The sequence below is a fragment of the Phyllostomus discolor genome, chromosome 4, assembly GCF_004126475.2.
Source record: "Phyllostomus discolor isolate MPI-MPIP mPhyDis1 chromosome 4, mPhyDis1.pri.v3, whole genome shotgun sequence".
Taxonomy (NCBI): domain Eukaryota; kingdom Metazoa; phylum Chordata; class Mammalia; order Chiroptera; family Phyllostomidae; genus Phyllostomus; species Phyllostomus discolor.
In genome coordinates, this window is record NC_040906.2 from 166,844,029 (window position 1) to 166,861,858 (window position 17,830).

General features: G+C 36.2%; 1 protein-coding gene across 2 annotated transcripts in view; it reads left to right on the forward strand.

Moving 5' to 3' along the window:
* ARMC2 (armadillo repeat containing 2) overlaps window positions 1–1,255 on the forward strand; it is a 104,419-nt gene extending 103,164 nt beyond the window's left edge. Inside the window, exon 18 of one of the 2 annotated variants that reach the window (XM_036024545.1) lies at window positions 874–1,031. In XM_036024545.1, coding sequence (XP_035880438.1) covers window positions 874–1,031 — 158 coding nt within the window. Of the gene's footprint in view, window positions 1–873 lie in introns of both variants that reach the window. The other variant, XM_028510012.2, reaches the window with a different exon arrangement.
* Window positions 1,256–17,830: the final 16,575 nt, after the last annotated feature.

Genomic DNA, 17,830 nt, shown 5'->3' on the forward strand with positions numbered 1-17,830 from the left:
ACAGTGTTCACAGTGTTCCGAGTGGCAGACCCCTGCATTTTCCTCAGTGCTTCACCTGGGGCCAGTCTAAACAAGGGCCAGTGCAGTGGCGGGTCCGCGCAGAAAACCTGGTGGCTGTTTCTTTTCCTACTTGGATAGATATACTTATGCTTACAGAATTCAGGATGTCTTTGGAACTAGAAGCAAATTAAAATTGTAATTTCACATTTTTTTTTACAAGGGCTTTTCTGCATTATCCATGGACTCATTTGGGATTCTTGTAGTACAGAGGATCAGAACATAGGGGCAGAGGTTGGCCTTTTAAAGAATTATGTCCAGGCTGCTTTGAAGACTACAAAGTTGACTTTTAGTAAAGTTTTAGTTGTCAAATTCAAATAAGCTGCTTTCCCAAAAGGTTTCCTGGCTCCTTTTTTATCTGTCAACCACTTTATTTCTTGTCTGTGCATTAAAAAAGTAACTAACTTTTTAAATACAAAGATAAGGGAGTAACCTATTAATACTTTGTTCTGAGCAATTGTTATCTGACTTTTGGATGTGAATTTTGTATACATAAGAGATTAGTTGAAATAAAGACTCAGTGCAGTTTAGAATTCTTTTGAGAAGACTGTTGTCCTTTTTCATTAAGAGATTAAAATATGTGTATTTAAAATATTTGCAAAGAACAGAAGAGAGTAAAGAACTTTACTCTCCAATAAAACAGCCATTATAAATAAAAACAGGAAAAAAAGGCTTGAACCCCCCAAATCTTGTCTGTATCATGTTGGAATTAGGCATGACCCAGGATGAGTTTAACTCATGCCATCAACAATCAAACTTTATTCAGTAGGATTACATTTCCAAATAATTGCTGTAATTTTAATTTTTCTGATACAGACGAAGAACTAGCACTGGACAGCAGTTTTGACCAAGACCTAAAAAACTATCACAGACTCCATTGGGAAACAGAGTTCAAACCTGTGGCACAGCAGCTTCTAAAACGAATTCAGACTCATCGTACCTTCCTGGAGCCCCTGCCTAGTCCTTCTTTCTAATATGATGCAAATTAACACCAGGAAATCAGGTCACCTTCATTCTAAAGAAATGGTAACAAACATGAACATTTTTTTTTCAGTATTAACAAACATCGAAAAATTTTCAGGCACTGGTGTTAGTGAGTAGTCAAAGTATTGTAAAAGAAATAAGCATTCCTTTTTGTTAGGTATTAGGGGAAAATGAATACACATGTACTTTATGGTATGAGAAATGTAAGATAAAACATACAGACATGGTTTTTCTAAGTAGATGACTTTTTCTTTTATTCTCTTCTATTTTCTTCAGTAATTTAGTTCTAGACTTAAAACCCCAATTTAACAACTCAGGGATTTAAGTGCTTGTCAATCCAATAGTTAAGCCAACTGTGCAATGAGGACTATTAGAGTTTGTGTATAGAAAGAGAGGTGGTCCACACGATTACGAATACGTTACTGCATAAGCATCTGTACTGATTCTTATGTCATCCAGTAACTTCTTGTCAGGCACCAGTATTTTTGTGGTTCTCATGTTAAGAGAAGAAATAAGCAAAAATAGGGAAGATGACTTTTGGGCCATCTACTCTTTATTAAATAAGTAAAATGGGCCAAAAAGGGAGTATTTTTACCTCTTTTCATTTGAAATAAAATAAAATCACTAGACCAGACAGTCCTTCCAACTGTAATTCTCTATGACTAGGGAGGTGATATAATGGACTAAAAAGAATGTAGGCTTAGGTGTATGGCCTACATACACTGTTTGAATTCTAGCTCTCCCCTGCTTGGACCTTGGACAAGTAACTTAATTTCTTGAGCTTCAACTATAAAACAAGAATGATACCTACTTCATTATAGGGTACTTTAGGAAAAAAAATAAATGGGCAAGTTGCCCAGTACAGTGTCTGGTTTATAGTACATATTCAATAAATTATAACCTTATGATGGTAGTTTATTAGTTTGCTATTCTTTGTAGGATAAGTTTGGCCTCTGAATAAGTAATAAAAACCTCATAAATTGAGATTACTATTATGCGATACCAGCCAAATGAAGACTTGGACATTAAAGTAGGTTTACTAGTCTGCCTGGAGAAGAACTGATATTAATGATTCGTCTCTTACCTTACAGAAGACCAAGGCTAACGGGACAAGAGCAGGCATCGCAGACCAGACGGGCCTGCCATGCCTATTAGGAAAAACCTAAATTTCCAGGAACAAATAGATTTTCCAAGGGCTCTTCTAATCTGGGGCTCATACCGTTTAGGGCTCAGCAAAATTGCTGGGGACACTCACCTTATTATAGTCTAATTCATACGCATGCACTAGTAGATTCATTCTGACAGTTGACATCATTTTAAGTGTTAGGAGCTAATCTCTCACAAACTCTTAAGGATCTAGCCCTGACCTGTGTGGCTCAGTTGGTTGGACATTGTTTCACACAGCAAGAGGTCACTGGTTTGATTTCCAGTTTGGGCAGGTCCGGTACCTGGGCTGGGAGTGTGCGAGAGGCAACCTATCGATCTAAAAAAGCTCCCTCACTATTTATAGGTAATATGATAACTCATGGTGGAATACCATTATACCTGTTCTCTTACATACTAAACTCCTTCCCCTCAGACTCATGTACAAGCTGGCCCATCTACCTGCCTTTAAAAAAATTTGTGGTAAAAAGCACAACATAAAATGTACCACCTTAACTGTCTTTAAATGTACAATTCAGTAGTGGTAAGTATATTTATTCATATTGTCCTACCACAGATCTCTAGGACTTTTTTATCTTGTAAAACTGCAACTATATCTATTAAACAACTTCTAAATATTTCCCCCTCCTTTGAACCCCTCAAAACCACTGGTCTGCCTTCTGTTTCTATGAATTTGACCAGTTTAGTTACCTCATATGAATGGAATCACACAGAATTTGTCTTTTTGTGACTGGCTTATTTTATAATGTCTTCAAAGTTCATCCATGTTGTAGCATGTGTTAGGATCTCCTTCCTTTTTAAGGCTGAATACTATTTCATCATATATAAACACCACATTTTGTTTATCCACTCATCCATCAAGGGACATTCAGGTTGCTTCCACCTCCTGGCTGTTGTGAATAGTGCTGCTACGAACATGGGTGTGCAAATATCTCTCTGAGACCCTGCTTTCAATTCTTTCGTGTGTATACCCAGAAGGGGAATTACTGGATCATACGGTAGTTCTATTTTTAATTTTGGGGGGAACCTCTATACTGTTTTCCATAGAGGCTGTACCATTTCACTTTATCATCACCAGTGCATAAGAGTTCCAATTTCTTCACATCTTCACCAACTGTTGTTATTTTGTTTTGTTTTTTTGAGAGTAGTCATGCTAAGTGATATCTCATTATGGCTTCAATTTGCAGTTCTCTATTATTTAGGGTTAGCCAAAAAGTTTGTTAGTTTGTTTTTTACCTGTGTGCTGGCTCTAGTAACACTTAAATGTCTTAACTTCATTTGAACCAATTTTATTAGACTGTATTGTGACAGCTGTCATATCACTGTGTATTTAAAAAACTTATCAAAATTGGTGAATTTTTGTAGTCATTTTAATATTGAAGATGGAAGAAAATAAGCAGCATTTTCAGTATACTATACTTTACTATGTCAAAGAAGGTATAGTAAAGATAGGTAAAAGAAAGGTAAAAATGCAACTGTAATGCAAAAAAGAAAAGATTTGTGCAGTGTGTGGAGAAGGTACTGAGACTGATTGAATGTGTCAAAAGTGGTTTGCGAAGTTTCGTGCTAGAGATTTCTCACTGGATGACACTCCATGGTTGAGTAGACCAGTGGAAGCCGATGGTGATCAAATCGAGACATTAACTGAGAACCATCAATTTATACCATATGGGAGATAGCTGATATACTCAAAATATCAAAATCAAGCATCAAAAATCATTTGCACTAGTTTGGTTTTGTTAATCACTTTGATGTTTGGGTTCCACATGGGTTAAGTGATAAAAAACCTTCTTGCCTATATTTCTCTACTTAAATGTAATGAAAGTGTTCCATTTTTAAAACAAATTGTGATAGGTAATGACAAGTGGATACTTACAGGGGTGTCCAAACTTTTGGCACCTCTGGGCCACACTGTAAGAAGAAGAGTTGTCTTGGGACACACATTAAATATACTGGCATTCATAGCCGTCCTGGGACGCATGCAGCCCACCGACTGCAGGTCGGACACCCTTGCATGTGGAACAGAAGAGATCGTAGGGCAAGTGAGATGAACCACCACCAATCACACCAAAGTCTGATCTTCATCCAAAGATGATGTTATGTAGATGGTGAGATTGGAAGGGAGTCCTCTATTAGGAGCTCCTTCTGGAAAACCAAAATATTAAGTCCATCAAGTACTGCTCCCAATTAGACCAACTGAAAGCAGCACTCGACAAAAAGTGCCTGGAATTAGTCAACTAACTTTCCATCAGGATAACTAATGCAATACCACATGTTTCTCTTGGCTGGGAAGTTCTGATTTATCTGTTGTATTGACCAGACACCTCATCTTTGGGTTATTTATTTCAGTCTTTACAAAATTCTCTTAATGGAAAAAAATTCAATTTCCTGGAAGACTGCAAAAGGCACTTGGAAGAGTTCTTTGCTCAAAACTATAAAAAGTTTTGGGAAGATGGAATTATGAAGTTGCCTGAAAGATGGCAGAAAGTAGTGGAACAGAATGGTGAATAATGTTGTTTAATAAAGTTATTGGTTAAGATGAAAAATGTGTCCTTTAGTTTTACTTTAAAACCAAATGAACTTTTTGGGCAACCCAGTTCCATTTGTCTGTTGTTTCGTTTGCCTTTGTTTTTGGTGTTTTTTCCAAGAATTCATGGCCAATCCAGTGTCCTAAAGCTTTTCTCCTATGTTTTCTTTTAGAAATTTTATAGTTTTGGTTCTTATATTTAGGTCTTTTACCCATTTTAGTTAATTTTTGTATGTGGTGTAAGGTAAGGATCTAACTTCATTCTTTTACATGTGAATATCCAGTTTTGGTATCACCATTTTTTAAGAGACTGTCTTCTGTTCTTCATTAAGTGACCCTGAAACTCTTGTCAAAGATCATTTGATCATACAATGAGGGTCTATTTCTGGGCTATCTGTTCTATACCTTGGTCTATATGTGTGCCTTTATGCTGACACCACATTTTTTTGATTACTGTAGCTTTGTAATATGTTTTGAAATCAGGAAATGTGAAACCCTCAACTCTGTCCTTTCTCAAGATCGTTTTGACTGAGGGCCTTTGAGACTTCACATGAATTTTAGGATGGGTCTCTTTATTTCTATAAAAAATGGCATTCTTTTTTAGAGATTGCATTGAATATGTATTTTGCTTTAGCTAGTATTGACATCTTCACAATATAAAGTCTTCCAATTTATGAACACAGATGTCTTTTCATTTATTTGTCTTTTTAAATTTCTTACAGCACTGTTTTCTTGTTTTCAAGGTACAACTCTTTCAATTTCTTGGTTAAGTTTATTCATAAGCATTCTTTTTAAATCTATTGTAAATGGAATTGTTTTCTTTATTTCCTTTTCTGATTATTCATTTTTAGTATATAGAAATGCAACTTATTTTTGCATGCTGATTTTGTATCTTTAAATTTGATTGGATTTATTAGTTCTAACAGGGGTTCTGTTGTGTAGAATTTTAAAGGTTTTCTATATATAATATCAGGTCATCTGTAAACAGAGATAATTTTACTTTTCCTTTTCAGTTTAGATGCCTCTTCTTTTTCTAGTCGAATTGCTCTGGCTAGGAGTTTCAGTATAGTGGTAAGAGTAGGCATCCTTGTCTTGTTCCTGATCTTAGAGGAAAAACTAAGTCTTTCACTGAGTATGATGTTATTTGTGGGCTTTTTATGTACAGCCTTTATTACTGTGAGATAGTTTCTGTTTATTCCTAGTTTGTTGAGTGTTTCTTTTTAATCATAAATGGTGTTGCATTATGTCAAATACTTTTTATGTATCAATTGAGGCAATCGTGGTTTGTCCCCCTTTATTCTTTAATGTGGTATATTACATTGATCAATTTTTGTGTGTTGAAACATCTTTGCACTCTAGGGATTTCACACTTACTCCTGTTAGTGTGCTCTTTGAATTCTCTTGGCTAGTATTTTTTAAGATTTTTGCATCAATATTTATCAGGAACATTGGTCTGTAGTTTTCATTTCTTATAGTGTCTTTGTCTGGCTTTGGTATTAAAGTAATGCTGACCACACAGAATGAGTCAAAAAGTGTTTTCAATTCTTTTGGAAGAGTTTGAGGAGGATTGGGGTGAATTCTTCTTTAAGTGTTTGACAGAATTCTCCAGTGAAACTGTGTGGTCCTGAAAGGTTTTTGATTACTGATTCAATCTTGGCAGGCTGAGTGTTCCTGTTATCCAATTTGTCAGTGTATAGTTGTTTATAGGATTCTCTTATAAACCTTTTTTATTTGCTACATTGATTTAAATGACCCCTTCTTCACTTCTGATTTTACTTATTTATGTCTTCTTGTAAAAAAAAAATGGGGGTGTTTCATTTTATTTTTTTTATTTATTTTACAAACTTATTTAGTTATTTTAAACTTATTTTTCAATTACAGTTGACATACAATATTTTATTAGTTTCACATTTACAACATACTGATTAGATATCTATATACCTTACAAAGTGATGACTGATAAATCTAGCATCCATCTGACAATATACAGTTATTACAATGTTAATGACTATATTCCCTATAATGCACCTTACATCCCTGTGACTATTTTAATTACTGGCAATTCATGCTTCCCTTTCAGCTTCTCATCCATTCCCCCACACCCCTTTTAGCTGGCAACCACCAGTTTTTCTCTGCACCTATGAATTTGTTTCTGTTTATTTATTTTTTAGATTCTACATGGAAGTGAAATCATATGACATCTGTCTTTCTCTGACTTATTTCGCTTAGCATAGTACCCTCTAGGTCCGTGCATGTTCTTGTAAATGTTAATATTTAATTCTTTTGTATGACCAAGTAATATTCCATTGAATATGTACCACATCCTCTTTATCCATTCATCTATGGATGGGCACTTAGGAGGCTTCCATATTTTGGTTATTGTAAATAATGCTGCAGTGAACATAGGGGTGCATGTATCTTTTTGAATTAGTGTTTTATATTTCTTTGGATAATGCCCAGAAGTGGAATTACTGTGTCATATGGTAGTTACATTTTTAATTTTGGGGAGGAATCTCCATACTCTTTTGCATAGTGGCTGCACCAATTTCCAGTCCCACTACAGTGCACAAGGATTCTATTTTTTCCTATATCTTCATCAACACTGTTTGTTAATTTATTGATAATAGCAATTCTGACAGGTGTGAGGTGATATCTCATTGTGTTTTTAATATGCATTTCCCTGATAATTAGTGATGTTGAACATGATTTCATATGTCTATTGGCATTCTGTATGTTCTCTTTGGGGAAAAAATGGTCTATTCAGGTCTTCTGCCTATTTTTAAATCACATTGCTTGAGGATTGTTTATTTTTTTATAGGTTATGAGTTACTTACATACTTTTGGATATTAATCCCTTACATGATGTATCATTGACAAATATGTTCACCTGTTTAGTAGGCTGTCTCTTCATCTTCTTGATGGTTTCCTTTGCTGTGCCCAAATTCCTTAGTTTGATGTAGTGCCATTTGTTTTTCTTTTGTTTCCCTTGCCTGGAGAGATATATCCAAAGTGTGTGTGTGTGTGTGTGTGTGTGTGTGTGTGTGTACAGTTAAGAGCAATGTCAAGGAGTTTTCTGTCTATGTTTGTTCTAGGAGTTTTGTGGTTTCATATCATACATTTTAAGTCTTTAGTCCACTTTATTTTTAGTAAGAAAGTGGTCTCATTTGTTTTGCCTGTTTTCTGTCCAGTTTTCCCAACAGCATTTATTGAGAAGACTGTTTTTATCCCATTGTATATTCTTGCCTCTTTTGTTATAGAGTGATTGACCATATAGGTGTGGGTTTATTTGTGGACTGTCTATTCTATTCCATTTATCTGTGTGTCAGTTTTTATGCCAGTACTATGCTGTTTTAATTACCATAGCCTTGTAGTATAGTTTCTTATTAGGTAGTGTGATTCCTCTAACTTGTTCTTCTTTCTGAAGATTGTTTTGACTATTTGGAGTCTTTTGTGATAACACATACATTTTACAGTTATTCTAGTTCTGTGAACAATGCCACTGGTATTTTTTTTTAATGTTTGATTTTAGAAAGAGGGAAAGGGAGAGAGAAATAAAGGGAGAGAAACATCAATGTGAGAAAGAGACATCAGTTAGTAGCCTCTTGTACACACTAACTAGGGACTGAACCTGCAACCCAGGCATGTGCCCTGACTGGGAATCAAACCAGAGACCTTTTGGTTTGTGGACTGATGCTCAACCAACTGAGCCACACTGGTCAGAGTGCCATTGGTATTTTGACAGGAATTGCATTAAACTGTAGATTGCTTTGGATAGTGTGGACATTTTAATGATGCTAATTGTTTGCCTTCCATTTATTTGTATTTTCTTCAATATCTTTCTTCAGTGTCTTACCTCATTAATTAAATTTACTCCTACATATTTTGTTTTTTTGATATAATTGTAAACGAGATTATTTTTAATTTCTCTTTCTAATAGTTCATTATTGGTATATAAAAATACAACTGATTTCTGAATATTAATTTTTTCTTGCTATTTTACTGAATTCATTTACCAGTTTTAATACGTTTTTTGGTGAACATTTTACAGTTCTCTCTATATAGTATCATGCCACTTGCAAATAATGATAGTTTTACTTTTTCCCTTTCAATTTGGATGCTTTTTATTTCTTTTTCTTGTCTGACTGCTGTGGTTAGGACTTCCAGTACTATGTTGAATATATTGAATAGAAGTGGACCTTCTTGTCTTATTCCTGATCTTAAAGCTACAGCTTTTCTGTTTTTCACCACTGAGTGTGATCTTAGCTGTGGGTTTGTCATATATGGCCTTTATTATGTTGAGATATGTTCTCCCTGTCCCTACTTTGCTGAGAATTTTTATCATAAATGGATGTTGGATTTTGTTAAAATGCTTTTTCTACATCTATTGATATAATCATATAATTTGTATCCTTCATTTTGTTTATGTGACTTATCATATTAATTGAATGTGGATATTGAACCAACCTTATATCCCAGGAATAAATCCCATTTGATCATTGTATATAATCATTTTAATGTATTGACAAATTCAGTTTGCTAATATTTTGTTGAGGATTTCTCATCTAAATATGTTTTTGAGGCATATTGGCCTATACTTTTCTCTCTTTTTGTAGTAGTTTTGGTTTTAGTACCAGGATAATGCTGACCTCATAAAATGAGTTTTAGAGCCTTCCTGTCTCTTCAATTTTTGGAAGTTTGAGGATACATATTAATTAACCTGTGAAGACATCTGGTCTGGGCCTTTTCTTTCTGGACAGTTTTTCGATTACTGATTTTGTCTCATTAGTATTTATCAGTCTGTTCAGATTTCTGTTCCCTCCTGATTCAGTTTTGGAAGGTTGTATATTTCTAGAAATTTATAGATTTCTTCCAGACTGTCCAGTTTGTTGCCATATAATTGTTCATAGTGTTTTCATATAGTCCTTTGTATTTATTTGGCTCTTCTCCTTTTTTCCTCATGAGTCTGGCTAAAGCTTTATCAATTCTATCTTTTCAAAGAACAAACTCTTGGTTTCATTGATCTCTTCTATTTTTTAAGACTATTTTATTTTCCCTCCAATCTTTTTTTTTTTAACATTTTTGAGGGTTTTTTTAAAAGATTTTATTTATTTTTAGAGACGGAAGGGAGGGAGAAAGAGAGAGAGAGAGAAACATCAATGTGTGGTTGCTGGGGGGCTGGGGGCCGTGGCCTGCAACCCAGGTATGTGCCCTGACTGGGAATCGAACCTGCGACACTTTGGTTCGCAGCCCGTGCTCAATCCACTGAGCTACACCAGCCAATCCCTCCAATCTTAATTATATCCTTCCTTGTACTCGTTTTGGGCTTAGTTTGTTATTTTTCTGGTTCTTTTAGGCATAAAGTTAAATTGTTTGAGATTTTTCTTGTTTCTTGAGGTAAGCCTGAATTGCTTAGAACTGCTTTGGCTGTGCCCCATTGATTTTGGGTTGTTTTATGCTCCTTTTCATTTGTCTTGAGGTATCTTTTTATTTCTTCCTTGATCTCATGGTTAACCCATTCATTCTTTAGTAGCATGTTATTTAGCCTCCACATGTTTGTTTTTCAGTTTTCTTCTTACAATTGATTTCTAGTTTCATATCATTGTGGTAAGAGAAGTTGCTTCATATAATTACAGTCTTTTAAACTTTATTGAAACTTGTTTGGTCTAATATGTAGTCTATCCTGCAAAATGTTCCATGTGCACTTAAAAAATGTCCTTTCTGCTGCTTATGGGTGAAATCTTCAAAAATATTAAGTCCATCTGGTCTAATGTGTCACTTCAGGCCACTGTTTCCTTGTTGATTTTCTGTCTGGATGACTTATCCACTGATGTCAATGGGGCATTAATGTCCCCTAATATTACTGTTATACTGTTGATCTTTCCCTTTATGTCTGTCAGTACAGGGTGAGGCAAAAGTAGGTTTACAGCTGTGAGCTTGCAAAACACAGTTTATTCTGGTATTATTTTCTTTTTTTTTTTTTCTTTTTTAAATATATTTTATTGATTATGCTATTACAGTTGTCCCATTTCCCCCCTTCTCTCCCCTCCACCCTGTACACCCTCTCCCACCCACATTTCCCCCTTTAGTTCATGTCCATGTGTCATACATATGAGTTCTTTAGCTTCTACATTTCCCGTTCTGGGTCTTGCCCTCCCCCTATCTATTTTCAACCTACATTCTATGCTACTTATTCTCTATACCTTTTCCCCCTCTCTCCTCCTCCCACCCCCCTACTGCTAACCCTCCATGTGCCCTCCATTTCTGTGGTTCTGTTCCTGTTCTAATTGTTTACTTAGTTTCTTTTGGTTTTGCTTTAGGTGTGGTTGTTAATATTTGTGAGTTTGCTGTCCTTTTACTATACTTGTCTTTTCTTTATCTTCTTTTCTTAGATAAGTCCCTTTAGCATTTCATAAAATAAGGGCTTGGTGATGATGAACTCCTTTAACTTGACCTTATCTGAGAAGCACTTTATCTTCTCTTCCATTCTAAATGAGAGCTTTGCTGGATAGAGCAATCTGGGATGTAGGTCCTTGTCTTTCATGACTTGGAATATTTCTTTCCAGCCCCTTCTTGCCTGTAAGGTCTCTTTGGAGAAATCAGCTGACAGTCTGATGGGAACTCCTTTGTAGGTGACTGTCCCCTTACCTCTTGCTGCTTCTAGGATTCTCTCCTTCGTTTTTACCTTGGCTAATGTAATTATGATGTGCCTTGGTGTGTTTCTTCTTGGGTCCAACTTCTTTGGGGCTCTCTGAGCTTCTTGGATTTCTTGGAAGACTGTTCCCTTTGCCAGATTGGGGAAGTTCTCCTTTATTATTTGTTCAAATACGTGCTCAATCTGTTGCTTTTCCCCTTCCGATTCTGGTACCCCTATGATTCGGATATTGGAACGTTTAAAGGTGTCTTGGATGCTCTTAATCTTTTCTTCAATTTTTTGAATTCTTATTTCATCATGCTTTCCTGCTTGGTTGATTCTATCTTCCTTCTGGTCCACTGTATTGTCTTGAGACTCATATTCCTTCCTTTCACTATTGGCTCTCCTCCGCGTGTCTTCCTGCATCTGTTTTATGGTAATCTGCATTCTTTCATCTAAATTTCGTCCAAAATCCACCAGTTCCGTGAGCTTTCTGATCACCAGTGTTTTGAACTGCGCATCTGATAGACTGGCTAATTCTTGGTCGCTCAAAAGGATGAGTCCTGGGGGACTGCTCTGCTCTGTTGAAAACATACTTTTTTTTCCCCTGTCTCTCCTTTTTTTTTTTTTTCCCGGTCTGGTTGCTCTTGTTACAGTGGGGGGGCGGAGCCTTAGGTGCTCACCAGGGCTGGGCGCCCCCGTCGCTAGATTGTGACGTTATATGTGGGGGCGGGGCGGGAGTGGGGCAGGAGAAAACAATGGCGGTAGTTCCTTTCCCCTGGACTCAGACCCTTGTCTGGGCTTCCGGGCCTCGAGTTCTGCCCTGGTCCACAATCGCTGCCCCTCTGGGTCTGCCAGCCGCAGCTTGCGTACTCAGGGATCACCGCTGCCTTCTTGTGAGCCGGATGGCTTTTGTGCTGAGTTCGCGCCAAACCTTCCCCCGACCTCCGCGCGCCGCCGACCCAAGCCAGCCCCGTGCCCGCCCGGCTCGTCTTCTCCTACCAGTCCGGATGAACGCGTCTACTTCAACTTCTTGGCTGCCCGACTTCCATTCAGATAAATCCTCTGCCGGATCTGAGTGTTATTCTGATAGTAAATTATTGTTGTAAATTATTGGTTTTCTAATCTTGGTTGTACGAGGAGGAACCGTGCGTCCACCTATTCCTCCATCTTGCCGGAAGTCTATTCTGGTATTATTTTCCATATGAACAAGTGTAAACCTACTTTTGCCCTACCCTGTATGTTTCATGTATTTAAGTGCTCCTACATTGGATGGAGAGATGTTTACAAGAGTTATAGCCTCTTATTTGATTGATCCCTTAATCATAATGAAATGCCCTTCTTGATCTTGTTAGTCTTTTTTTAAAGTCTATTTTGTCTGATAAGGTATTGCTACCCCAGCTCCCCTCAACCCATTTCCATGAAATATCATCCTCCATTCTTTATTGTCAGCCTGCATGTCTTTTGGTCTCAAGTAGGTGTCTTGCAGGAAGCAAGCTCAAAAGTATGGGACCTTTTATCTGTTCAGCAACCCTATGTCTTTTGATTGAAGTATTTAGTCCATTTATATTTAAAATAATTTTGATAGATATGTAGTTATTGCCATTTTATTTTCTGATTTTTTTTTTTGCAGTTCTCTGTTCATTTCTTATTCTCTAGCTCTCTTCACTTCTATGTTGATGAGTTTCCATAGTGGTGTTTGGGTACCTTTCTTTGTAATTGTTTGTATATCTCTTGTAGATTTTTGGATTGTGCTTACTGTGTGCCTCATATTTGCCAAGCCACGCTTATAGCAGTCTATTTTCAGGTGATAGTTGGTTAAATTTGAACACATTCTAAAATCACTACAATTTACCTCACCATCTCCATATTTATGTTTTGCTCATTATTTTTACTTCTTTTGTGTGTTTGTGTGTATTAATTTATTTTTGTAATTACACATGATTTTGCTACTTTTGTCTTTTAACGTTTGTAGCAGCTTTATACTTTGGCTGATCCACTGCTTTTACTGTTTGCCTTTGTCAGTGAAGATTTTCTTTTTTCCTATATTTTCTTATTCATATTTCTTTATCTTCACCTGTGCACATGGTTATTGATTTTAGAGAGAGGGGTAGTGAGGGAAAGGGAGGAGAGAAACATCTATGTGAGAGAGAAACGGTTGCCTCTTGTACATGCCCTGACCAGGACCGAACCCACATTCTAGGTATGTGCCTGACCAGGAATCCAACATGCAACCTTTCAGTTTATGGGATGATGCCTCAACCAACTAAGCCGCACCTTATTCATATTTTATATCTTTTCTTCTTAAAAAAGCCCTTTTAACATTTCTTGCAATGCTGGCTTAGTGGTGATAAACTCCTGTTTTTTGTTTGGGAAACGTTTCTCTCTCCTTCAATTTTAAATGACAGCCTTACTCAGTAGAGTAAGATTGGTTATAGGTCCTTCTCACTACTTTGAATATTTCATGCCAATTCCTTATGGCTTACAAAATTTCTGTTGAGAAATCAGTTGACAGTCTTATGAGAGCTCCCAAATTTCTCTTGCTGCTTTTAAGGTTCTCTCTTTGCCTTTAACCTTTGGCAGTTTAATGATGTTTCTTGTTGTGGACCCCTTTGGGTTCATCTTGTTTGGGACTCTCTGCACTTTCTATACTTGAATGTCTATTTCCAGTCAAAATGGCAGAGTAGCTAAAACTCTGTGCAGCCGTGTCTTCCTCAGATGCAACCCTTCCCCCCACCTCAATTTTCACAGTCAGATGTCATGGGGATTCCTCTTCCTGGCGCTGATGCCCCATTTGGGAGTTTGGTGAGGGGTGTGGTCCTTTGATTCTCAGGCAAGTCCTCTGCAGCAGAGATATCCTTCCTGAATCTTAATTAAATCTTAATCACCACGCCATGGGTGTGAAACCTGCCCATTCAGTTTCTCCACCCATCCTATTCAATGTGGCTGCCTCTTTATATCTTTAGTTACAGGAATTCTGTTCAGCTAGTCTGCAGGTAGCTCTCAATTTTGTTGATTTGCTCGAACAATTCTGTGTTATTTTTCCTACTGTTCTTCTATTGTCTGTTTCACTTATCTATGCTCTAGTATTTCCTTCCTTCTGCTAGTTTGGGGTTTAGACTGTTCTTTAATTCTTTGAAGTTGTTGATTTGAGATTTTTGTTTTCATTTTTTTTTGTGAAGACCTTTTATTTTCTTTTATCATATTTTTTCCATTACCATTTGTCCCCCTTATACTCCCTTCCCCCTTTGCAGTCACCACATTGTTGTCCATGTACATGAATCCTTTATCCTTTTTGCTCAATCCCTCCACCCCCTAATATTTCCTTTTTAATATAAGGATTTATAACTGTAAAATTCCTTCTTATCACTGCTTTCACTACATCCCACAAGTGTGGGTATGTTGGTTTTGTTTTAATTTGTTTGAAGATATTTTCCAATTCTCTTGTGATTTTTTTGATTCATTTGTCATTTAAGAATGTGTTGTTTACCACATTCTTGTGAATTGTCCAGTCTTTCTTTCTGCTGTTTATTTCTAGTTTCATTGCAACATTATTGCAAGATACTTTGCATGATTTCAATCCTTTAAAATTTGTTAAGACTTGTTGTATGTCCTAACATGTGGTCAATCCTGGGGAATGTTCCATGCCTACTTGAGAAGTGTGTGTATTCTGCCATTGTCCAATGAAGTGTGTATGTCTAATCAGTTTAGCTAGTCTCTAATATTGTTCAAGTTCTCTGTTTCCTTATTTCTGCTGCTTGTTTTATATACTTGCTTCACATATTTAGCTCTGGTGTTTTGTACATTAATAATTGTCATATCTTCCTAATGAATTGACCTTTTTTTCTGATATTAGCAGAGCTGCTTCTGCTCTCTTTTGGCTACCATATGCAAGTAAATAGCTTTTGACATCCTTTTTACTTTCAGACTATGTGTCCTTGGATCTAAAGTTAGTTTCTTATAGACAGCATATAGTTGGATCCTCTTTAAAAACAAATTTATTGATTTCTCCAATCTATATCATTTGAATGTGGAATTCAATGCACTTATTTACTGTAATTACTGATAGGGAAATATTATTGCCATTTTGTTTGTTGTTTTATGTTTCATAGCTTTTTTGCCCCTCATTTCCTCTCTTACTCCCTCCTTTGAGTTTTATTTTTTTTTGTAGTGACATCCTTTTGTTTTTTTTCTCATTTCCTTTTTGTGTAATTCCTAGAGATATTTTCTTTGGTTACCATGTGGACCATATAAAAAATTAAAATTATGACAAATCTATTTTAAACTCCTATCAACTTGAATTGCATACAAAACTCCACTCCTTTATAGCTCTGCCTACCTCCACTTTGTAATTGATGTCACAAATTATACTTTATATATTTTGTACCCATCAACAGATTCACAGTTTTTATGCTTTTGTCTTTCAAATTCTATATAAAAAAACTGGTAATTCAGAGAACTGCATTTTTTTAATCTAAAAAATTTATTTTTTTCAGTTACAGTTTACATTCTGCATTTATTCGTGATTGGTTTCTTAGGTTGGAGCCATGTTCACCTGTTTTATATGCCTTGTGTACTTTGTTGAGAATTCCATGTTTGAAAAATAGGCACTTCTTCAAGCTTTTACAGCTTTGCCCATCAGCCTGGCTAGAAGCTCCGGGACCTCCCAAACTTTTTCTGGGGATGTATCTTCTCTGAGCTTGTGTGTGTACTTTCATTCCAGGATATACATCTGCTTTTAGCTGTCTCGATTTCCCTAAGAGAATTGCCTGGATTTCTTCTCAGGAGCTCTCTGTTTGTTTCTATTGTATTCCTGTCTGTATTATTTTGCACCCTCTGCCTAAAGAACTCTTCCTCTAATGCACCTCTGTGCTCCCTTCATTTCAGGGGCCTTCAACCAGCATCCAAACCATGCCACCACTCCCACTAGCACTCCAAGTCACTTAACAATCTAGTCCCTCAAGCAGTCCTCATAGAAGCCAGAATGTCAGACACAAGTTCCACATTTTTCTTTCTTTCTGTCATAAGGGAGGAGCCTGGAATTGGGAGAGTTCTCTCAATTGTGTCACACTCTGCTGAGTAGGGGGAGGGGCTAGGATGAGCAAAATGCCACAATCTTTTCGGTGCAGCCTCCTCCTGGCTTTGTGTTCACCCCTCCTAGGTGCTGTAACTTCCCAACTCTTTTCCAAAGTTTTGTCCTTATATTGTTGTTAACTCACTGTAACCATGGGGAATGAGGACATGGAGCTGCACTGGCGATGTAACTCTCTATCCACCTGATATTCACTAGTCACAAATATGCTAACAAAGCTTTCAGGGTATCTTAATGATGAAAGATGTTTAGAAAACATAGTCATCCAATAGGTTTTATTTATCTACTTATCTACCAATGGTCTGTTATCAAAATTAATTTGAAACAGCTAAATCATTTGAAGAATAAAACTTTTAGCTTTTAAATGAATTTTAAGTTTAAAATATCACCACTGTTAATATGAAGTTAAACTTAAAAATTACAAACACAAAAGTGTTTGGAATTTAATCTCATTCTTACAGTAAGAGTGAATTAAGTTTGGCCTGACATAAAAGTTCCCCAAACCTCAGATTTTAAAAATGATATCCTGGAACCGTCAACCATAATTATTTTCATGATTATTTAAGAAAAAATTTTCCTCTTGTGGGGTGAGGGTTTTGAAAGCCCACAGAGTATTTATTCTATTTCACCTTCCCTAATATTTTGGAAACTATTAGTTTCAAAGATTATAGAAACATTAGAAATCCAGTGTGTTTAGTTTTAAGCAAACATTCTCAGTAACAGGAAGCACCTGTTAAATGGGAGGCATTGAAACATCAACTTTGTATCACATGCATGCCTTTATTACCTGAGGTGTAGGAACACTTTTTTACTCATTAAAAATTTCATTCTGACTTGTGATTTCTTTAGTGAGCTAAGGTAATGTATTCAGTTTAATAGAGATTGTTTTGTCATCAATCTCTATTAGAAATTTTATATTTTCAAAACAAAGCAGAAAGAATGAGTAAATATCTGTTATATTCTGATAGTTAAAGGGTAATTACCTCACTTGTTGGGTTCACCTGTATTGCTATGAGGAAATGATCAGCAGCAGACAGAAGAGATCATAGACACGATGCAACTTCAATGAGTAGGACCACGTATATGTTACTGTTAGCCAACTAAAAATGGACTTTATACATTTCTTTAAATGTAAAATGTATTGAATAATCAAATTCTGTTTAATTAGTGATAGTGTTGTCTTCTTACTAGGGTATATTTCCTTGGAGCAGATACCACCTCCATTCAAAACTGTGACTGCACTCTTACTCCCACCCCCCAACATTATAAATTTGTAGGCAATAGATTGAGTTCAGTATGTTTTAATGAGTAAGAGTTATTAATTACAACAGGAGTTATTTCTAGTTTGTCATTTCTTCTGTCATTCCCTAATAAG